Source organism: Bemisia tabaci, chromosome 7, assembly GCF_918797505.1.
Source record: "Bemisia tabaci chromosome 7, PGI_BMITA_v3".
Lineage (NCBI taxonomy): Eukaryota > Metazoa > Arthropoda > Insecta > Hemiptera > Aleyrodidae > Bemisia > Bemisia tabaci.
The window spans coordinates 47594836-47618485 of record NC_092799.1 but is presented as its reverse complement, the minus strand read 5'-3'; the positions used below and the strand labels follow the sequence as shown (position 1 = coordinate 47618485).

Genomic DNA, 23650 nt, shown 5'->3' with positions numbered 1-23650 from the left:
TCTCTCTCTCTCGCACTCATTGGGCAGATGCGACACGTCAAAGGAGACAACTCGGCTTTGCCAAGCCGCCCTTGTATCGTCCATCTCTCTCGCACTCATTGATCAGATGCGACGTTCCGCGGCTCGTCGGAGGGACACCTGGCGCACACACACACTCTCAAAAATACAGGCTGGGCCTCGTAATTTGGTCCGCGGTGGTAGTGCGCTGGGGAATTCCGTTGCTGGCAAAAGCACTCAAGTGCTTTCCGAGCGTGAGCCCGGGAAAGAACGGCCGTAAACGGGGAGCAGGGCTCATCTTGGATCGGTCGATACGCTGTTTTGTCGTCTCTCTCTCTCGCACTCATTGGGCAGATGCGGCCCGTCAAAGGAGAGCACTCGGCTTTACCAAGCCGCCCTTGTATCGTCCATCTCTCTCGCACTCATTGATCAGATGCGACATTCCGCGGCTCGTCAAAGGGACACCTGGCGCACACACACACTCAAAAAAATACAGGCTGGGCCTCGTAATTCGGTCCGCGGTGGTAGTGCGCTGGGGAATTCCGCTGCTGGCAAAACCACCCAAGTGCTTTCCGCGCGTGAGCCCGGGAAAGAACGGCCGTAAACGGGGAGCAGGGCTCATCTTGGATCGGTCGATACGCTGTTTTGTCGTCCCTCTCTCTCGCAATAATTGGGCAGGTGCGGCACGTCAAAGAAGAGCACTCGGCTTTGCCAAGCCGCCCTTGTATCGTCCATCTCTCTCAGACTCATTGATCAGATGCGACATTCCGCGGCTCGTCAAAGGGACACCTGGCGCACACACACACTCGCAAAAATACAGGCTGGGCCTCGTAATTCGGTCCGCGGTGGTAGTGCGCTGGGGAATTCCGCTGCTGGCAAAACCACCCAAGTGCTTTCCGCGCGTGAGCCCGGGAAAGAACGGCCGTAAACGGGGAGCAGGGCTCATCTTGGATCGGTCGATACGCTGTTTTGTCGTCCCTCTCTCTCGCAATAATTGGGCAGGTGCGGCACCTCAAAGAAGAGCACTCGGCTTTGCCAAGCCGCCCTTGTATCGTCCATCTCTCTCGCACTCATTGATCAGATGCGACATTCCGCGGCTCGTCAAAGGGACACGTGGCGCACACACACACTCGCTAAAATACAGGCTGGGCCTCGTAATTTGGTCCGCGGTGGTAGTGCGCTGGGGAATTCCGTTGCCGGCAAAAGCAACCAAGTGCTTTCCGAGCGTGAGCCCGGGAAAGAACGGCCGTAAACGGGGAGCAGGGCTCATTTTGGATCGGTCGATACGCTGTTTTGTCGTCTCTCTCTCTCGCACGCATTGGGCAGATGCGGCACGTCAAAGGAGACAACTCGGCTTTGCCAAGCCGCCCTTGTATCGTCCATCTCTCTCGCACTCATTGATCAGATGCGACATTCCGCGGCTCGTCAAAGGGACACGTGGCGCACACACACACTCTCAAAAATACAGGCTGGGCCTCGTAATTTGGTCCGCGGTGGTAGTGCGCTGGGGAATTCCGTTGCCGGCAAAAGCACTCAAGTGCTTTCCGAGCGTGAGCCCGGGAAAGAACGGCCGTAAACGGGGAGCAGGGCTCATTTTGGATCGGTCGATACGCCGTTTTGTCGTCTCTCTCTCTCGCACTCATTGGGCAGATGCGACACGTCAAAGGAGACCACTCAGCTTTGCCAAGCCGCCCTTGTATCGTCCATCCCTCTCGCACTCATTGATCAGATGCGACATTCCGCGGCTCGTCGGAGGGACACCTGGCGCACACACACACTCTCAAAAATACAGGCTGGGCCTCGTAATTTGGTCCGCGGTGGTAGTGCGCTGGGGAATTCCGTTGCTGGCAAAAGCACTCAAGTGCTTTCCGAGCGTGAGCCCGGGAAAGAACGGCCGTAAACGGGGAGCAGGGCTCATTTTGGATCGGTCGATACGCCGTTTTGTCGTCTCTCTCTCTCGCACTCATTGGGCAGATGCGGCCCGTCAAAGGAGACCACTCGGCTTTACCAAGCCGCCCTTGTATCGTCCATCTCTCTCGCACTCATTGATCAGATGCGACATTCCGCGGCTCGTCAAAGGGACACCTGGCGCACACCCACACTCGCAAAAATACAGGCTGGGCCTCGTAATTCGGTCCGCGGTGGTAGTGCGCTGGGGAATTCCGTTGCTGGCAAAAGCACTCAAGCGCTTTCCGAGCGTGAGCCCGGGAAAGAACGGCCGTAAACGGGGAGCAGGGCTCATTTTGGATAGGTCGATACGCCGTTTTGTCGTCTCTCTCTCTCGCACTCATTGGGCAGATGCGGCCCGTCAAAGGAGACAACTCGGCTTTGCCAAGCCGCCCTTGTATCGTCCATCTCTCTCGCACTCATTGATCAGATGCGACATTCCGCGGCTCGTCAAAGGGACACGTGGCGCACACACACACTCTCAAAAATACAGGCTGGGCCTCGTAATTTGGTCCGCGGTGGTAGTGCGCTGGGGAATTCCGTTGCCGGCAAAAGCACTCAAGTGCTTTCCGAGCGTGAGCCCGGGAAAGAACGGCCGTAAACGGGGAGCAGGGCTCATTTTGGATCGGTCGATACGCCGTTTTGTCGTCTCTCTCTCTCGCACTCATTGGGCAGATGCGGCACGTCAAAGGAGACCACTCAGCTTTGCCAAGCCGCCCTTGTATCGTCCATCTCTCTCGCACTCGTTGATCAGATGCGACATTCCGCGGCTCGTCAAAGGGACACGTGCCGCACACACACACTCTCAAAAATACAGGCTGGGCCTCGTAATTTGGTCCGCGGTGGTAGTGCACTGGGGAATTCCGGTGCCGGCAAAACCACCCAAGTGCTTTCCGAGCGTGAGCCCGGGAAGGAACGGCCGTAAACGGGGAGCAGGGCTCATCTTGGATCGGTCGATACGCTGTTTTGTCGTCTCTCTCTCTCGCACTCATTGGGCAGATGCGGCCCGTCAAAGGAGACCACTCGGCTTTACCAAGCCGCCCTTGTATCGTCCATCTCTCTCGCACTCATTGATCAGATGCGACATTCCGCGGCTCGTCAAAGGGACACGTGGCGCACACACACACTCGCAAAAATACAGGCTGGGCCTCGTAATTTTGTCCTCGGTGGTAGTGCGCTGGGGAATTCCGCTGCTCGCAAAACCACCCAAGTGCTTTCCGCGCGTGAGCCCGGGAAAGAACGGCCGTAAACGGGGAGCAGGGCTCATCTTGGATCAATCGATACGCTGTTTTGTCGTCCCTCTCTCTCGCAATAATTGGGCAGGTGCGGCACGTCAAAGAAGAGCACTCGGCTTTGCCAAGCCGCCCTTGTATCGTCCATCTCTCTCGCACTCATTGATCAGATGCGACATTCCGCGGCTCGTCAAAGGGACACGTGGCGCACACACACACTCGCTAAAATACAGGCTGGGCCTCGTAATTTGGTCCGCGGTGGTAGTGCGCTGGGGAATTCCGTTGCCGGCAAAAGCAACCAAGTGCTTTCCGAGCGTGAGCCCGGGAAAGAACGGCCGTAAACGGGGAGCAGGGCTCATTTTGGATCGGTCGATACGCTGTTTTGTCGTCTCTCTCTCTCGCACGCATTGGGCAGATGCGGCACGTCAAAGGAGACAACTCGGCTTTGCCAAGCCGCCCTTGTATCGTCCATCTCTCTCGCACTCATTGATCAGATGCGACATTCCGCGGCTCGTCAAAGGGACACGTGGCGCACACACACACTCTCAAAAATACAGGCTGGGCCTCGTAATTTGGTCCGCGGTGGTAGTGCGCTGGGGAATTCCGTTGCCGGCAAAAGCACTCAAGTGCTTTCCGAGCGTGAGCCCGGGAAAGAACGGCCGTAAACGGGGAGCAGGGCTCATTTTGGATCGGTCGATACGCCGTTTTGTCGTCTCTCTCTCTCGCACTCATTGGGCAGATGCGACACGTCAAAGGAGACCACTCAGCTTTGCCAAGCCGCCCTTGTATCGTCCATCCCTCTCGCACTCATTGATCAGATGCGACATTCCGCGGCTCGTCGGAGGGACACCTGGCGCACACACACACTCTCAAAAATACAGGCTGGGCCTCGTAATTTGGTCCGCGGTGGTAGTGCGCTGGGGAATTCCGTTGCTGGCAAAAGCACTCAAGTGCTTTCCGAGCGTGAGCCCGGGAAAGAACGGCCGTAAACGGGGAGCAGGGCTCATTTTGGATCGGTCGATACGCCGTTTTGTCGTCTCTCTCTCTCGCACTCATTGGGCAGATGCGGCCCGTCAAAGGAGACCACTCGGCTTTACCAAGCCGCCCTTGTATCGTCCATCTCTCTCGCACTCATTGATCAGATGCGACATTCCGCGGCTCGTCAAAGGGACACCTGGCGCACACCCACACTCGCAAAAATACAGGCTGGGCCTCGTAATTCGGTCCGCGGTGGTAGTGCGCTGGGGAATTCCGTTGCTGGCAAAAGCACTCAAGTGCTTTCCGAGCGTGAGCCCGGGAAAGAACGGCCGTAAACGGGGAGCAGGGCTCATTTTGGATAGGTCGATACGCCGTTTTGTCGTCTCTCTCTCTCGCACTCATTGGGCAGATGCGGCCCGTCAAAGGAGACAACTCGGCTTTGCCAAGCCGCCCTTGTATCGTCCATCTCTCTCGCACTCATTGATCAGATGCGACATTCCGCGGCTCGTCAAAGGGACACGTGGCGCACACACACACTCTCAAAAATACAGGCTGGGCCTCGTAATTTGGTCCGCGGTGGTAGTGCGCTGGGGAATTCCGTTGCCGGCAAAAGCACTCAAGTGCTTTCCGAGCGTGAGCCCGGGAAAGAACGGCCGTAAACGGGGAGCAGGGCTCATTTTGGATCGGTCGATACGCCGTTTTGTCGTCTCTCTCTCTCGCACTCATTGGGCAGATGCGGCACGTCAAAGGAGACCACTCAGCTTTGCCAAGCCGCCCTTGTATCGTCCATCTCTCTCGCACTCGTTGATCAGATGCGACATTCCGCGGCTCGTCAAAGGGACACGTGCCGCACACACACACTCTCAAAAATACAGGCTGGGCCTCGTAATTTGGTCCGCGGTGGTAGTGCACTGGGGAATTCCGGTGCCGGCAAAACCACCCAAGTGCTTTCCGAGCGTGAGCCCGGGAAGGAACGGCCGTAAACGGGGAGCAGGGCTCATCTTGGATCGGTCGATACGCTGTTTTGTCGTCTCTCTCTCTCGCACTCATTGGGCAGATGCGGCCCGTCAAAGGAGACCACTCGGCTTTACCAAGCCGCCCTTGTATCGTCCATCTCTCTCGCACTCATTGATCAGATGCGACATTCCGCGGCTCGTCAAAGGGACACGTGGCGCACACACACACTCGCAAAAATACAGGCTGGGCCTCGTAATTTTGTCCTCGGTGGTAGTGCGCTGGGGAATTCCGCTGCTCGCAAAACCACCCAAGTGCTTTCCGCGCGTGAGCCCGGGAAAGAACGGCCGTAAACGGGGAGCAGGGCTCATCTTGGATCAATCGATACGCTGTTTTGTCGTCCCTCTCTCTCGCAATAATTGGGCAGGTGCGGCACGTCAAAGAAGAGCACTCGGCTTTGCCAAGCCGCCCTTGTATCGTCCATCTCTCTCGCACTCATTGATCAGATGCGACATTCCGCGGCTCGTCAAAGGGACACGTGGCAAACACACACACTCGCTAAAATACAGGCTGGGCCTCGTAATTCGGTCCGCGGTGGTAGTGCGCTGGGGAATTCCGCTGCTGGCAAAACCACCCAAGTGCTTTCCGCGCGTGAGCCCGGGAAAGAACAACCTTAAACGGGGAGCAGGGCTCATCTTGGATCGGTCGATACGCCGTTTTGTCGTCTCTCTCTCTCGCACTCATTGGGCAGATGCGGCACGTCAAAGGAGACCACTCGGCTTTGCCAAGCCGCCCTTGTATCGTCCATCTCTCTCGCACTCATTGATCAGATGCGACATTCCGCGGCTCGTCAAAGGGACACTTGGCGCACACACACACTCGCAAAAATACAGGCTTGGCCTCGTAATTTGGTCCGCGGTGGTAGTGCGCTGGGGATTTCCGCTGCTGGCAAAACCACCCAAGTGCTTTCCGCGCGTGAGCCCGGGAAAGAACGGCCGTAAACGGGGAGCAGGGCTCATCTTGGATCGGTCGATACGCCGTTTTGTCGTCTCTCTCTCTCGCACTCATTGGGCAGATGCGGCTTGTCAAAGGAGACCACTCGGCTTTGCCAAGCCGCCCTTGTATCGTCCATCTCTCTCGCACTCATTGATCAGATGCGACATTCCGCGGCTCGTCAAATGGACACCTGGCGCACACACACACTCGCAAAAATACAGGCTGGGCCTCGTAATTTGGTCCGCGGTTGTAGTGCGCTGGGGAATTCCGTTGCCGGCAAAAGCACCCAAGTGCTTTCCGAGCGTGAGCCCGGGAAAGAACGGCCGTAAACGGGGAGCAGGGCTCATTTTGGATCGGTCGATACGCTGTTTTGTCGTCTCTCTCTCTCGCACTCATTGGGCAGATGCGGCACGTCAAAGGAGACAACTCGGCTTTGCTAAGCCGCCCTTGTATCGTCCATCCCTCTCGCACTCATTGATCAGATGCGACATTCCGCGGCTCGTCGGAGGGACACGTGGCGCACACCCACACTCGCAAAAATACAGGCTGGGCCTCGTAATTCGGTCCGCGGTGGTAGTGCGCTGGGGAATTCCGTTGCTGGCAAAAGCACTCAAGTGCTTTCCGAGCGTGAGCCCGGGAAAGAACGGCCGTAAACGGGGAGCAGGGCTCATTTTGGATAGGTCGATACGCCGTTTTGTCGTCTCTCTCTCTCGCACTCATTGGGCAGATGCGGCCCGTCAAAGGAGACAACTCGGCTTTGCCAAGCCGCCCTTGTATCGTCCATCTCTCTCGCACTCATTGATCAGATGCGACATTCCGCGGCTCGTCAAAGGGACACGTGGCGCACACACACACTCTCAAAAATACAGGCTGGGCCTCGTAATTTGGTCCGCGGTGGTAGTGCGCTGGGGAATTCCGTTGCCGGCAAAAGCACTCAAGTGCTTTCCGAGCGTGAGCCCGGGAAAGAACGGCCGTAAACGGGGAGCAGGGCTCATTTTGGATCGGTCGATACGCCGTTTTGTCGTCTCTCTCTCTCGCACTCATTGGGCAGATGCGGCACGTCAAAGGAGACCACTCAGCTTTGCCAAGCCGCCCTTGTATCGTCCATCTCTCTCGCACTCGTTGATCAGATGCGACATTCCGCGGCTCGTCAAAGGGACACGTGCCGCACACACACACTCTCAAAAATACAGGCTGGGCCTCGTAATTTGGTCCGCGGTGGTAGTGCACTGGGGAATTCCGGTGCCGGCAAAACCACCCAAGTGCTTTCCGAGCGTGAGCCCGGGAAGGAACGGCCGTAAACGGGGAGCAGGGCTCATCTTGGATCGGTCGATACGCTGTTTTGTCGTCTCTCTCTCTCGCACTCATTGGGCAGATGCGGCCCGTCAAAGGAGACCACTCGGCTTTACCAAGCCGCCCTTGTATCGTCCATCTCTCTCGCACTCATTGATCAGATGCGACATTCCGCGGCTCGTCAAAGGGACACGTGGCGCACACACACACTCGCAAAAATACAGGCTGGGCCTCGTAATTTTGTCCTCGGTGGTAGTGCGCTGGGGAATTCCGCTGCTCGCAAAACCACCCAAGTGCTTTCCGCGCGTGAGCCCGGGAAAGAACGGCCGTAAACGGGGAGCAGGGCTCATCTTGGATCAATCGATACGCTGTTTTGTCGTCCCTCTCTCTCGCAATAATTGGGCAGGTGCGGCACGTCAAAGAAGAGCACTCGGCTTTGCCAAGCCGCCCTTGTATCGTCCATCTCTCTCGCACTCATTGATCAGATGCGACATTCCGCGGCTCGTCAAAGGGACACGTGGCGCACACACACACTCGCTAAAATACAGGCTGGGCCTCGTAATTCGGTCCGCGGTGGTAGTGCGCTGGGGAATTCCGCTGCTGGCAAAACCACCCAAGTGCTTTCCGCGCGTGAGCCCGGGAAAGAACAACCTTAAACGGGGAGCAGGGCTCATCTTGGATCGGTCGATACGCCGTTTTGTCGTCTCTCTCTCTCGCACTCATTGGGCAGATGCGGCACGTCAAAGGAGACCACTCGGCTTTGCCAAGCCGCCCTTGTATCGTCCATCTCTCTCGCACTCATTGATCAGATGCGACATTCCGCGGCTCGTCAAAGGGACACTTGGCGCACACACACACTCGCAAAAATACAGGCTTGGCCTCGTAATTTGGTCCGCGGTGGTAGTGCGCTGGGGATTTCCGCTGCTGGCAAAACCACCCAAGTGCTTTCCGCGCGTGAGCCCGGGAAAGAACGGCCGTAAACGGGGAGCAGGGCTCATCTTGGATCGGTCGATACGCCGTTTTGTCGTCTCTCTCTCTCGCACTCATTGGGCAGATGCGGCTTGTCAAAGGAGACCACTCGGCTTTGCCAAGCCGCCCTTGTATCGTCCATCTCTCTCGCACTCATTGATCAGATGCGACATTCCGCGGCTCGTCAAATGGACACCTGGCGCACACACACACTCGCAAAAATACAGGCTGGGCCTCGTAATTTGGTCCGCGGTTGTAGTGCGCTGGGGAATTCCGTTGCCGGCAAAAGCACCCAAGTGCTTTCCGAGCGTGAGCCCGGGAAAGAACGGCCGTAAACGGGGAGCAGGGCTCATTTTGGATCGGTCGATACGCTGTTTTGTCGTCTCTCTCTCTCGCACTCATTGGGCAGATGCGGCACGTCAAAGGAGACAACTCGGCTTTGCCAAGCCGCCCTTGTATCGTCCATCCCTCTCGCACTCATTGATCAGATGCGACATTCCGCGGCTCGTCGGAGGGACACCTGGCGCACACACACACTCTCAAAAATACAGGCTGGGCCTCGTAATTTGGTCCGCGGTGGTAGTGCGCTGGGAAATTCCGTTGCTGGCAAAAGCACTCAAGTGCTTTCCGAGCGTGAGCCCGGGAAAGAACGGCCGTAAACGGGGAGCAGGGCTCATTTTGGATCGGTCGATACGCCGTTTTGTCGTCTTTCTCTCTCGCACTCATTGGGCAGATGCGGCCCGTCAAAGGAGACCACTCGGCTTTACCAAGCCGCCCTTGTATCGTCCATCTCTCTCGCACTCATTGATCAGATGCGACATGCCGCGGCTCGTCAAAGGGACACGTGGCGCACACACACACTCGCAAAAATACAGGCTGGGCCTCGTAATTTGGTCCGCGGTGGTAGTGCGCTGGGGAATTCCGCTGCTGGCAAAACCACCCAAGTGCTTTCCGCGCGTGAGCCCGGGAAAGAACGGCCGTAAACGGGGAGCAGGGCTCATCTTGGATCGGTCGATACGCTGTTTTGTCGTCCCTCTCTCTCGCAATAATTCGGCAGGTGCGGCACGTCAAAGAAGAGCACTCGGCTTTGCCAAGCCGCCCTTGTATCGTCCATCTCTCTCGCACTCATTGATCAGATGCGACATTCCGCGGCTCGTCAAAGGGACACCTGGCGCACACACACACTCGCAAAAATACAGGCTGGGCCTCGTAATTCGGTCCGCGGTGGTAGTGCGCTGGGGAATTCCGCTGCTGGCAAAACCACCCAAGTGCTTTCCGCGCGTGAGCCCGGGAAAGAACGGCCGTAAACGGGGAGCAGGGCTCATCTTGGATCGGTCGATACGCTGTTTTGTCGTCCCTCTCTCTCGCAATAATTGGGCAGGTGCGGCACCTCAAAGAAGAGCACTCGGCTTTGCCAAGCCGCCCTTGTATCGTCCATCTCTCTCGCACTCATTGATCAGATGCGACATTCCGCGGCTCGTCAAAGGGACACGTGGCGCACACACACACTCGCTAAAATACAGGCTGGGCCTCGTAATTTGGTCCGCGGTGGTAGTGCGCTGGGGAATTCCGCTGCTGGCAAAACCACCCAAGTGCTTTCCGCGCGTGAGCCCGGGAAAGAACGGCCGTAAACGGGGAGCAGGGCTCATCTTGGATCGGTCGATACGCTGTTTTGTCGTCCCTCTCTCTCGCAATAATTGGGCAGGTGCGGCACCTCAAAGAAGAGCACTCGGCTTTGCCAAGCCGCCCTTGTATCGTCCATCTCTCTCGCACTCATTGATCAGATGCGACATTCCGCGGCTCGTCAAAGGGACACGTGGCGCACACACACACTCGCTAAAATACAGGCTGGGCCTCGTAATTTGGTCCGCGGTGGTAGTGCGCTGGGGAATTCCGTTGCCGGCAAAAGCAACCAAGTGCTTTCCGAGCGTGAGCCCGGGAAAGAACGGCCGTAAACGGGGAGCAGGGCTCATTTTGGATCGGTCGATACGTTGTTTTGTCGTCTCTCTCTCTCGCACGCATTGGGCAGATGCGGCACGTCAAAGGAGACAACTCGGCTTTGCCAAGCCGCCCTTGTATCGTCCATCTCTCTCGCACTCATTGATCAGATGCGACATTCCGCGGCTCGTCAAAGGGACACGTGGCGCACACACACACTCTCAAAAATACAGGCTGGGCCTCGTAATTTGGTCCGCGGTGGTAGTGCGCTGGGGAATTCCGTTGCCGGCAAAAGCACTCAAGTGCTTTCCGAGCGTGAGCCCGGGAAAGAACGGCCGTAAACGGGGAGCAGGGCTCATTTTGGATCGGTCGATACGCCGTTTTGTCGTCTCTCTCTCTCGCACTCATTGGGCAGATGCGGCACGTCAAAGGAGACCACTCGGCTTTGCCAAGCCGCCCTTGTATCGTCCATCTCTCTCGCACTCATTGATCAGATGCGACATTCCGCGGCTCGTCAAAGGGACACTTGGCGCACACACACACTCGCAAAAATACAGGCTTGGCCTCGTAATTTGGTCCGCGGTGGTAGTGCGCTGGGGATTTCCGCTGCTGGCAAAACCACCCAAGTGCTTTCCGCGCGTGAGCCCGGGAAAGAACGGCCGTAAACGGGGAGCAGGGCTCATCTTGGATCGGTCGATACGCCGTTTTGTCGTCTCTCTCTCTCGCACTCATTGGGCAGATGCGGCTTGTCAAAGGAGACCACTCGGCTTTGCCAAGCCGCCCTTGTATCGTCCATCTCTCTCGCACTCATTGATCAGATGCGACATTCCGCGGCTCGTCAAATGGACACCTGGCGCACACACACACTCGCAAAAATACAGGCTGGGCCTCGTAATTTGGTCCGCGGTTGTAGTGCGCTGGGGAATTCCGTTGCCGGCAAAAGCACCCAAGTGCTTTCCGAGCGTGAGCCCGGGAAAGAACGGCCGTAAACGGGGAGCAGGGCTCATTTTGGATCGGTCGATACGCTGTTTTGTCGTCTCTCTCTCTCGCACTCATTGGGCAGATGCGGCACGTCAAAGGAGACAACTCGGCTTTGCCAAGCCGCCCTTGTATCGTCCATCCCTCTCGCACTCATTGATCAGATGCGACATTCCGCGGCTCGTCGGAGGGACACGTGGCGCACACCCACACTCGCAAAAATACAGGCTGGGCCTCGTAATTCGGTCCGCGGTGGTAGTGCGCTGGGGAATTCCGTTGCTGGCAAAAGCACTCAAGTGCTTTCCGAGCGTGAGCCCGGGAAAGAACGGCCGTAAACGGGGAGCAGGGCTCATTTTGGATAGGTCGATACGCCGTTTTGTCGTCTCTCTCTCTCGCACTCATTGGGCAGATGCGGCCCGTCAAAGGAGACAACTCGGCTTTGCCAAGCCGCCCTTGTATCGTCCATCTCTCTCGCACTCATTGATCAGATGCGACATTCCGCGGCTCGTCAAAGGGACACGTGGCGCACACACACACTCTCAAAAATACAGGCTGGGCCTCGTAATTTGGTCCGCGGTGGTAGTGCGCTGGGGAATTCCGTTGCCGGCAAAAGCACTCAAGTGCTTTCCGAGCGTGAGCCCGGGAAAGAACGGCCGTAAACGGGGAGCAGGGCTCATTTTGGATCGGTCGATACGCCGTTTTGTCGTCTCTCTCTCTCGCACTCATTGGGCAGATGCGGCACGTCAAAGGAGACCACTCAGCTTTGCCAAGCCGCCCTTGTATCGTCCATCTCTCTCGCACTCGTTGATCAGATGCGACATTCCGCGGCTCGTCAAAGGGACACGTGCCGCACACACACACTCTCAAAAATACAGGCTGGGCCTCGTAATTTGGTCCGCGGTGGTAGTGCACTGGGGAATTCCGGTGCCGGCAAAACCACCCAAGTGCTTTCCGAGCGTGAGCCCGGGAAGGAACGGCCGTAAACGGGGAGCAGGGCTCATCTTGGATCGGTCGATACGCTGTTTTGTCGTCTCTCTCTCTCGCACTCATTGGGCAGATGCGGCCCGTCAAAGGAGACCACTCGGCTTTACCAAGCCGCCCTTGTATCGTCCATCTCTCTCGCACTCATTGATCAGATGCGACATTCCGCGGCTCGTCAAAGGGACACGTGGCGCACACACACACTCGCAAAAATACAGGCTGGGCCTCGTAATTTTGTCCTCGGTGGTAGTGCGCTGGGGAATTCCGCTGCTCGCAAAACCACCCAAGTGCTTTCCGCGCGTGAGCCCGGGAAAGAACGGCCGTAAACGGGGAGCAGGGCTCATCTTGGATCAATCGATACGCTGTTTTGTCGTCCCTCTCTCTCGCAATAATTGGGCAGGTGCGGCACGTCAAAGAAGAGCACTCGGCTTTGCCAAGCCGCCCTTGTATCGTCCATCTCTCTCGCACTCATTGATCAGATGCGACATTCCGCGGCTCGTCAAAGGGACACCTGGCGCACACACCCTTTACTCTCACACCCTCACCCACACACTCTCACACACAAAGTGAAAACAATTCATTGAATTTTTCTTTTCACAATATTGATGGCTAAAATGAAAAACCGTATATCTTCCTTGCGATGGTCTAAATTGTCCCTCCTATTTTATTTCTTGAACCAACTTTACAGCTTGAAATTTACAGGGAATACTCTCCTAAATGATAAGAAAAATGAAGGTAGCTTTCAAGAAATCATGTTGACTTGTTTTTTAAAGAAAAAATAAATTAAGACAGGAAGTCTATATCGCGGCAAAGAGAGGTACATGATTTCACACTTTGGTTATTGATACATCATGCAAAAATCATCAAATAACAGCACAAAAAGTTTGGCAAGTGTTTATAATCGACTACCTAAATTAAAATGCAAATTGAGAAAGTGCAATAAATATTAGGCGTGCATTGTTTTTAACAGGTTCAATAGAGCATGGTGCTCTGATGATGCTTTGCTCACTGGCGCATGATCGCAATGAATTCGAATCGTGATGAAGTTTATATTTAACTATTCCAAATAATCTGACGTGTTCATTGGTGTGTTTGATCAGGGAGCCTGATTTTAGCAAAGCTGTGCCGGGATGTGCTGTGCTAGCCAAGATGGGAGATGGCCTTTGGAAAAGAGCAATTCTTATAAGCCGGCTGGATGACACAACATGCTCAGTCAAATTGGAGTCTTCCGCCTCAGCTGAAATGGAAATTCAGCTTCAGGATATTTTACCTCTTGAGACTTCTGCTGGTAACTTTTTATTTTCCCTTCACAAAATGTGTACTTCAGAATCCAGTAGGTCATAGACGACGGATGAAACTTTACTATTTTAATTTCCCTTTAAGCCTCCTTGAATTTGTCAATCAACCCAACATAATAATTCTGACTTGTTTTAGCGAGATGTGCTCAGCTGACCTAAATGATTAGCAGCTTCAGTCTATTTTTTCTTGGTGCATTAAAATGAGACCTTTGAAGAAGGCGATTTTTACTAAAGAATACTCTTCTTTGGGTGGATGGAAAAATGGAAGTTTGAGTTTTCAAAGGAAAACTCTGTAGTACTCCGTTAAACAAATCGCTACCTATTTTTTTTGTTTTTGTACTATATTTGAAAGTCTTTAATTTGCATTATGATACAAGATTTAAGGTCTGAAATAAAGAGGAATGATACTCGGATTAGTTTTTTCCAGAACCACATCTTTTGAACTGCTGTGAACTATGATATTTCTGATTTGGTTCAATATTTATGATCACTTTTTGCTCAGAGGTGCTAGTCAAACACCTCTCTGTGCAGTGGCATCAATATCGGAATTTTTAATTTTTTGGCACGTGAATCTCATTGAAGTCTGCGGTCAATAGTCTGTGGGTGGCCACATGGTAGAGAAATTTGAGTATTAAATCATTCATTTTATTTGATGGAAATTCTTTAAATCTCGTTTCATCTTTGCAACAATTTTTTGTTTGATTCAGGTGAAGATCTATCCGATTCTGACTCGTCATCGTCATCTGAAGAAGATGGAGTGAACAATGTGGAAGAACTCGACGAAAGGAAGCTTGCCTTAATTAATGAGACTTTGCTAAATCCCCAGACTCGCTCTGCTCTTGGTGCTTGGGAGAAACATACAAAAGTAAACAAATTAAATTAATTATTAATGACTTTTTCATTTTTTTTTTTTTTTTTTAAATAAAAGGATCAGCCAAAAAACACATTCAACATTGAAAAGATTGTATGAAAAAAATTAAGTGAAAACTGTGAAAGCAATGATCTGAAGAAAAATAGTCAGCATTGATAATAACCAAAGGACTATGGATGGAGCACTGAGAAATTTGGCCCAGGCTGCATTTTAAGATTTTTTCATATGATGTCCTTCGAGGTCTCCTGAGCAAGATGAGTCTCTAAAATCGAACCTTCAAAGATCCTATCTCAAGAAAATGCAGTGTATGGTAGTTTAATATGCATCATCATGTGGAAAAATGTAAGTGATTGAGTTTTTTTGTCTCACTTTAGCTGAAGACGTAAAGCAACGTCTCAATTCTGTTCAAAACCAAAGGCTCTCATGAAGGTACCACGTCTTTGTATGATGGGTGTTAAATTTCTGAAACGTGCCTTTTTCAGATCCAATAGTGGCACGTGGAAAGTTCCTCGGTATCTGATTGACAAACGCTGCAATCAAAATTGGTACTGGGCAGTAAGATGCCATGTCCAAATTTTCAGTGTATTTTCCACGGAAAATGCACCAAAATACACCCATTTTTACCAAAAATCTTGCGCCTAGTGTGTCTGCGCAAAGTGAAGGTTTTTCCCACTTTTACATTTTCTCCCCCTAAACTTGTGTTCAATATTTGTCATTTGGTGCTGGAAAAGTGTCTTAACAAGGTCCTATCACCACTGTGCATAGAAGAGCTTTTTCCAAAGCTACTTTTAAGAATGATATTGCTCGTAAAAATGCCCTCTAAGATCTAAGTCTGAATTTAAACATTGGCTCAGACTCTAGTGCTTGTTTGATGAAGGCACATCCAGTTCAAATAAAATTCTCCACTTGGCTTTAATTGCTGCCTATGCATTGACTGTTTAACTGATCTGGCTTTTCATCACCAATTTTCAGGGTATTGGATCTAAGTTGATGGCTAGCATGGGATACATTGCTGGAACTGGTCTCGGAAAGAACTCAGATGGTAAAGTTGATCCAGTGGAAGCTGTTGTTTTTCCAACTGGAAAATCTTTAGGTAACTCCATTAAATTTCTTTCTCTTTTCTTTCCTAAATAGAGAATTTCATATATCTTGGATTCCTCCATTTTCCTGGAAAAGTTCCTAGCCCTCCCATTTTGAACATTTCTTTCTCCCCTATGCAGTAGCATTAACACATAGAGTATTGCATCGTAGTCATATTCTATTTGGGGAGAACAAACATTAGCCTCCCTTATTTTTTAGAGTTTAAAGAAATTTTTTGACTGTGGTAACACTGATTTTCTCCATTTAAAACCATTATAAATAATCGATCGTAGGTGAGATGGCCTCCCATACAAATATTGGATTATTTTACTTGCATTTAAATCAATTTTTAATCACTTTAATTTGAAACAATGGTGGCAGGTATTTAGAGGGAAGCACCCTCTTCCATTTTTCGATTCGTTTTAAGGTGATTCGATGGACGCCATATTTTGTGTCAGAACGGCATACAATATATCGCATCAATTGGTTCCATTGTTTCAGCTACTCGTCAATTTCTCCAATTTTAAGATCGCAATTCTGTTGTCAGAAGACTAAAGCACTCACTTACCAATTTTAACAAAGAAATTCAATGTAATAAAGGCGTGGTTTTTTCAGAGAGAAAACATCGCATTCGATACTGATATCGAAACTGCCCACGAATGCGATATTTTCTCTCTAAAAAAGCCACGCCTTTATTACGTTGAATTTCTTTGTTAAAATTGGTAAGTGAGTGCTTTAGTCTCCTGACAACAGAATTGCGATCGCAAAATTGGAGAAATTGACAAGTAGCTGAAACAATGAAACCAATTGATGCGATATATCGTATGCCGTTCTGACACAAAATATGGCGTCCATCGAATCACCTTAAGCATACTTTAGAGAATTTAAGGGCAAGCTGAATCTACAATGTTAATGTGACCTTGATGTTTCAGATTATTGCATGAAACTAAAGGAAAGTTCTGGTGACAAAGATCTCTTCCAAGCTGAAAGGAGGCGAAAAAGACACGCTGCCAAGATGGAAAAAGCGCGAAAACATAGCTATGAAAGAGAGAAACAAAGAGGTTTCTTCTTCTCATTCCTTAATGAACAGCTGGCAGGTAAGCTTTCATCTATTGTAGACTCCTCCCAAACAGATTTCCCTATCTCACTGATGCGAATAGCGTGACTGTTTTATCATCTGTTCCCCAGCCTGCTCTAGAATAGATGTCATGCCTAGATCTTAAACCTAAAAAGTTGTATATCGAGGATGAAACTGCTTGCATATTGGCTTGCAGTGTTGTAGACTTCTTGTCGTGCTTTATTTTTCACATGGAAAGCTAAGGAATATCATTTTTGAAAACTTCTGTGATTTTTCCTCTCCATGTAAAAAATATCCTATGAAAATTTCCAGCCATGATGTGAGTTTGGTCTTCATAGAAAAAATTAAGAGGAGCGGAAATTTTGAAGCACCATACCCGAGATATGCACTTTTGCAGTTTCATCATCGAAATATCAGCTTTTTAGGTATTTTGTCCCATGCCCTCTTGGTTGTTTTGTCGAATCTTTACAGTAAATTTAATGCCCTCGTTAAGTATTGATTTTTAAAGGGGAAATACATTATACAAAGAAACAATACAATCACAGCAATAATTGTAACAGAGGGTCCATTTTAAAACATTCATCTTTCCCATTTCACAGGTTTGCTAAAGTCAGGAAATACTGGAAAATATAAGGGAATTCTGAAGGTCAGAAATAACCTGGAAACATCAGGTATAATGACGAAAGTTTTGGGGCAAAATTGTCAAATCAATGTTATTTGCTTTCTAGAATGGGTTTGATGCATCAAACAACAAATTTTGCCTAAAAACTATTTCAAATTATGTATTTTTAACAATCTGGTATATCTCTAATTTTGTCAAGGAATTGCACTGAAATATGTGAAGGACATTCATTTTCTGAACTCTGTGGCAACTCTGATTTCAGATTTTCTTGTTCATTCGTTTCTTAGAATATGAGCGTTCAAATTACACACTATAATCAAAGCTTTCTATTTTTCAGGACCGTCTACCCCAACTCCTACGCAAAAAAGCAACGTATCATTGAAGAATTCTAGTCTCAAAGGATTGAATGTGGATAGCATGAGAGTAGGTGAAGATATCAAGAGAGTGAGTAAGGACATCGTCAAACTAAAAGAATCATTAAGCAGACATGCAACTGGATCTGCTGTACATAGCAGTATTTCTAATAAGTTGAGAATGGCTCAAAATGAATTGTTCGGTCTACAAAATAGAGAAAATAGTATCAACAAAGAGAAATCTGATAGGAAGAGCCGAGAAAAAATGAGTGTTTTCTAGTTCTGGGTGAAAAATAGCTTTTTTGGAAGAAGAGCAAACGTTTTTCCCTGAAAAAATGTCATCCATGAACTGACAGAGCTTGCTGTATTGAAGACCACTTTATGTTCTGTTGGATAAACGAAGACTGTCTGAATATGAAGTTGACTTTTCACTTCATTTCATGGATAGACAAACATGTCCTGCGCAATTTCTGCTTAGAACTTAGGAGTCTTGACCATAAAATGATCTCAGGCTTGGAAGCAAAAATCAATTTGACTAAAAATAAACAAAGTTTATTCTGTACAAGAAGTGGAACAATCTGGGGTGAAATTTTGAATTAAACTATACATCTTAGGCAAGCACTCAGACAACATATTTAACATCAGTTTGTAGGACATCTAGTAAAAGACAGGTTTTATTCAGGACACAAGTCTTTCTGTTTTTTGGGGAACCAATCTCTCGTTTACAGTTACTCAACTTTAAAGGGCTCGGCTAAGAGAGACATGGTCACTTGAGAATAGGTTCAATAGAACGGACTGAATACTACTTTACGAATGGATAGAGTGAAGCAAAAAAGTCATCTATATTGCAATGTTTCAAAATCACATCTCCTATTTTAACGTTTTGGAAGGAAACCAACGAACATCCTCAGTCAAAAATTGTTGCAATTTATCTTTCCTATATGAAGGTTATTTTCACAAAATTTTAAGCAAAAGTGTCAGTTGGTTCCCTTCCAAAAAATTGAAATAGGAGATGAGATTTTGAAACAGTGCAATGTTGATGTGACTGTTTGGCTCAAAAAAGAGGAGATTTGACTTCGATGTAAGTTTTCTCGAAGATTGAAAATGTAAAATGAGAAGAAGTTGACTGTATCTTTCATAGTGAATACGACTTTGCGTCCTGTACAAAATTTGTCTACATCAACTATGAAGGAAGAATTTTAAGTAGCCTTTCTAATAAGAGGAGAAAACAAAATATTTCCTTCTTTCACCCATAGGACATAAAAATTTCAATTTCCTAAACAAGAATATTAAAGTTATTTACAATGTAGGTTGTAATAGTGTTACCCAGCCTCCTGATATTACAGTCCAATATTGAGAAAATAGTTGATTTCATCAAATTTGGGAAAGAATATTGGAACTTTTCCAATTAAAGTTTTACAAAAATCAAGGAGGGTGCCGAAAGAAGGGCATATTAATCAGAAGCAAGTTCATTTCTATGCAGCCTGATCGTTGAAATTTTGTGTTTGTCGGGTAGACATAGATGACATAGGTTAAAAGGTGGAGCATGATTGGTCGGCTGTGTATTATCGCTGTTTTATCATACCTTTGTCAGGTGGAATGGACGACAAACTGACGGAAACTTAAGAGGTGCCTCTAGCTTGTCGTGAATTCCACCCGACATAGGCATGACAAAGCGGCGATAAGACATAGCCGACCAATCATGCTCCGCCTACGTCATCTATGTTTACCTGACAAACACAAAATTTCAACGATCAGGCTACTGAGCTGTTTAATCTGGACGGGCAGGTACGATGGTCTCAGTTAAGCTGCCTTTGTCCAGCCAGCTCCTGCCTGGAAAAATAGCACACCTCAACTATTTGAGGCCCTTCTCTCAAAACCCTCTTCAGTTGCTAAAATCATCGTTACCTACCTATTCAGAGGAATGTATCTCCATTCAAAGATTGCAAAATTTACTTACAAAATTATTTTTCCTCAACAAAAATAATTGAGCAATAGCCGCTGAAAATTTTGCTGATTTGCCACTATAGTTGCTGGAGATACCAGTGGAATTTTCTATTAAAAAATTTGCTTAGTTTCTAAGTAAAGTTACAAATTTTGAACAGAAATTTGGCAACGCTGAAATGGAGTTACATTTGTTGACAGGGGAACGACGATTTGAAGCCCTAATTTTCATAATGGTTGTTGTCGCTGTTCAATTTTGAATTTATGAGATAGGTGGAGCATCTTTTTACCTCTTTAAATTTCTCATTCATAATTCAATTAATAAACAGCAGTATGCACATGTTTAAAACATTATACATTAACTCATTGATGAAATCGTATATTTTAATTTGATCAGAGCCCTTTGACTCTCACAAAGAAAGATAATTAAACCAAAAATTGCCCTTTCATTCAATGTTAAAATTTTATCAACTCCTGATTCTTATTTCATAATAGTGCTGTCATCTACCAGTGAGTATTTTCTTAACTGACTTTAGTTGTAACCGCCGAGTTTCTTGCTACCTACATTAATTCAAATTTACAATAAGGGCAAATTCAACTGCAGGAGCCCAAACAAATTTTGAGCTTATGTCAATTTGATTGAGTCATCCCCTCCTTAAACAAGTTTTTATGCCGAACACTCCTGACTAGTCAAATTGACGGCACGCTCATTCTTAATTTTAAGAGTTTGAGCTTTTGAAGCCTCCTCCAAAATTGATCCTGAGGTAAAGTTCTTCACTGTATGAAAGAGGTTGCTTCCTCATGTTCTGAAACTGACTCACAAGGGCTCGCTAAACTTCACAGACATCAGCAATGAATTTATTTTGAAATTTAATCCCACTAAAAAATACAGCCAAATGCAGAGTAAGGCTGTAGAAGCTGGCAAAAAAAAAAAAACAAACAAACATCCTTCATAAATTTTAACCATCATCATTCTTTTAATTTCCCATGTTTCCTAAGTTTCTTATGTTTCTAGTATCTTTTAGTTTTTCTTGCATTCTAAAGTGAATAGGCTTAAAATGTAAGAGCAAACTTCAATAAATCGGACTTGAAATGAGTTTTGAAAATGCTCCTATTCGAGAAGTATAGATGCACGTCAAGAGCAGATGTTAGATGCATGTGAAAATTTAACTTTAAAAAACGTAGAAAAAAAATGACTGGCAGCTTTAATACGTAAGACTCAGAAATAACTAACAATACTTCGTAGCCACTAAACAGTTGTCCTGTTCGTCATGCAATTCTGACTTTTTTAGGTTCTGAATGCATGATAAATTACGAAGTAACTTCTAGGTCATAGGTGACACTTTCAGCCTCCTAATGGGTCAAGTTTTAAGTTGTAAAACTTAGTTGAATTGGGCAATGAGCCTGATAAAACAATCAGAAGTCTAATGGCTCATGATAAATTTATTCATAATTTGTGCAAAATTTTGTATTTTTATCGTTCAAACCAGGTGGAGATCATAGGATTGTTATGCACTCCTTAAAAAATTGCTGCATAGATACACCAAAAATATAAAAAAGAAAGTGATAAGCTGAAAAAGTATTTGAACAGTGACTAAAATTATGGAAAGTAAGGGGAAAAGGTTGTAAAATTTGCATTGAATTTTGTCTAAAATGTAAAGTGAACTTAAACAGAAAGAATAGTGTACTGCTGAAGTAAAAAAGTACCTCGAAAATCATTAACTCATGGGCTGTCACAACGATTTGGTAAAATGAACCACAAATAAGAAAAATAATCATTGAGTAACAAGAAAAATGAAGGGTTTATTGCTTGAAAATAAAACTAGCATTTTTCATGCAAAATACTTTCACTCGTTTAGATTTTAATCTAAAAAAAATAAATAAATAAAAAAAAACTTATTTTAATGAAAATTAATTACAAAACTAAAAGTAAGGATTAAGAGGAAGAAAAATAAATAAATAATAGTAATTTTAAGTTATTACTATTTTTATGATAACAAAGAGATAACAAGTTCAAAAATTGTTTATTTATTTATTTTTTTTTTCAAAAAAAAGAGGAAAATTATAAAAGATAAATGATTCAGTTCAATTGTCTCTTATTTACAAAATTTCATTGCATGAATTCTTCATCATGTGCCTAATGTTAAAGTATCAATTTGATTAATAATATTAAAGTGAAAAAATTAATTCTTAAAGTTAAAAATGTTCAATTCACTTGTCACCCTTACGTCTGCCTTTTCAAATTGATCAACGTATGAGGAGGATTGGATTACGGCAAGAGTCTGTCAAAAATTTCAAATTGGTTAAGTAGGATCATAAATGACAAATTGATGGTTGGACTACATTTTGCAAGGAGCAGCCACAATTTTTGGCTCATTTAAGAAGCAACATATGTGCTCAACAACATGGTTTCTCTATGCAAATAGGTGCTTTAATAGATGAACCAGAAATGGTGGTTCTCTATTGCAAAATGACGTCCAATTTAGATTCATTCCCGACACAATAGTTCCTTAGCAAAAAAATCTCCAGCCTTCCCTACCATCATATACATCAGAATCAATGAATGAGTCCGTACTGCTGTGCTAAGGAAGAACGCTGTATAAACCTATGTACGTTGCCAAATTTCCTTCGATAAAACACGGATTTTCAGGAAAAGTTCTGAATATTTTCGGTCAATTTTTAGGGAAATTTATTAGCAATTTGATTCTCAGTATATAAAAATTTTGAGCAAAAATATTCAAACTTCTTTTAAAAATTAATGGTTTTACAGGGAAAATTTGGCAACGTCCGCATGCAGAGTTGTTCAATGTCATATTCAATTAAATTACGAGGTAAATTGAGTGCTATGTAACTAGATTTTGTATTTGTACAATTCTCTCCAATGTTAATTGGATCGTATTCAGCAAAAAGAAATCAGCGCGATTACAGTGTTGTACAAATGTTGCTTCTTCATAATTATCTAAAAAAGTCTCAGAAAAGCAAATAGTTTTTCCTTCCACCAAAAAATTGTTAATTTTAAAGGAAAATTATTGTGGGAGTTCTAATACTGCACATGTATTGAGTATTTTTAAAAGGAAAGAAGAAGTTGTAAGATTTTGAAAACACTGTAATCGCGCTGGTTCCTTTCTGCTGAATGCGATCCAATTTTTTACAAAAATAAATTAATTTGTTATTTTTTATAAGAAGAGTAATGTCTTGATATTGGGTTTACTACACAGTAATTTTTACCATCAATTATTGAGAAAATGTTTTGGCATCTCATCACTCACTTTCGAGTTGCTTGTATGGATTGCAGTTCAATAAATATACTTTGAAAAATCGAATATGGTTTTTAACAACTGCTTCCTCCTTTCATTGATCGTCCTGGCACATTCCAAGAGGTAAGACTAATGCAGAGTAAGAAAAAGCGTACATCCAATGGCAGCATTTAAAATCGACTCTCATGATTATTTTTCAAGGAAACTGAACGAGAGTTTGTCTTGAAATTTTCGGTGAATTTTTTTCTCCCATATAGAGATATTCTCGGAGGATTTTAAAATGATGATCAGGTTAATTTCCTTTCAGAACTTAAAACATAACCCACAATTCTAAAAGGTTGCAGTGGAAAAAAGCTTTTTCTGACTTAGCCTGTCGGTGTATGCTTTCAAACTTTCAAAATGGGTTTCTCTTCTCATCTCAGTTTTTGCCGGGAGAGAAAAAACAACTAAAAAAAAAAAAAAAATAAAGTTATTGCTAAAGAATTTTCACTTGTGAACTGAAAAAAGAAGAAAAACCCATTATTGACACTGATAATTGAGTGATGAGTTATGGCATTTATAATGAGCCTTGGTTCATTAACGTATGTACCTGGAGTTTTACATACTTTCTACAAAAAGTGAACAAGTTTTCGGCACTGCAAACTTCAAAACATACAAGTATCTGGTTTGGTTTGACATTTTAAGTGGTAAAATATTCACTAGATGCTTCTCTAGACCCCAGAGGTGATATCTCAATTTTAAAGTTTTCAGGACTAAGGTCCCTTCACCCGTAGAGGGTTACATACAAAGGAAGCACAAAGGCAAGGAGCACATTTTCATACAAAATAAAAATGAGAGAACATTACTCCAGCCGTTCCCCTTCACCTCAATGTACTTGGTGACAA

At 46.8% G+C, this 23650-nt stretch overlaps 1 protein-coding gene across 2 annotated transcripts in view; it reads left to right on the top strand.

The window, feature by feature from the left end:
• The window catches only part of LOC109041126 (zinc finger CCCH-type with G patch domain-containing protein), a 31116-nt gene extending 8284 nt beyond the window's left edge, over nucleotides 1–22832 (top strand). Inside the window, exons 6-11 of one of the 2 annotated variants that reach the window (XR_011900197.1) lie at nucleotides 13364–13551; nucleotides 14269–14426; nucleotides 15405–15525; nucleotides 16445–16609; nucleotides 17550–19104; nucleotides 19783–22832. Coding sequence is in view for 1 of the 2 variants with exons in the window: in XM_019057323.2 (XP_018912868.2) it covers nucleotides 13364–13551; nucleotides 14269–14426; nucleotides 15405–15525; nucleotides 16445–16609; nucleotides 17550–17845 (928 nt within the window). In the remaining variant the exon portion in view is untranslated. Of the gene's footprint in view, nucleotides 1–13363; nucleotides 13552–14268; nucleotides 14427–15404; nucleotides 15526–16444; nucleotides 16610–17549 lie in introns of both variants that reach the window. The other variant, XM_019057323.2, reaches the window with a different exon arrangement.
• The last annotated feature ends 818 nt before the right edge of the window (nucleotides 22833–23650 follow it).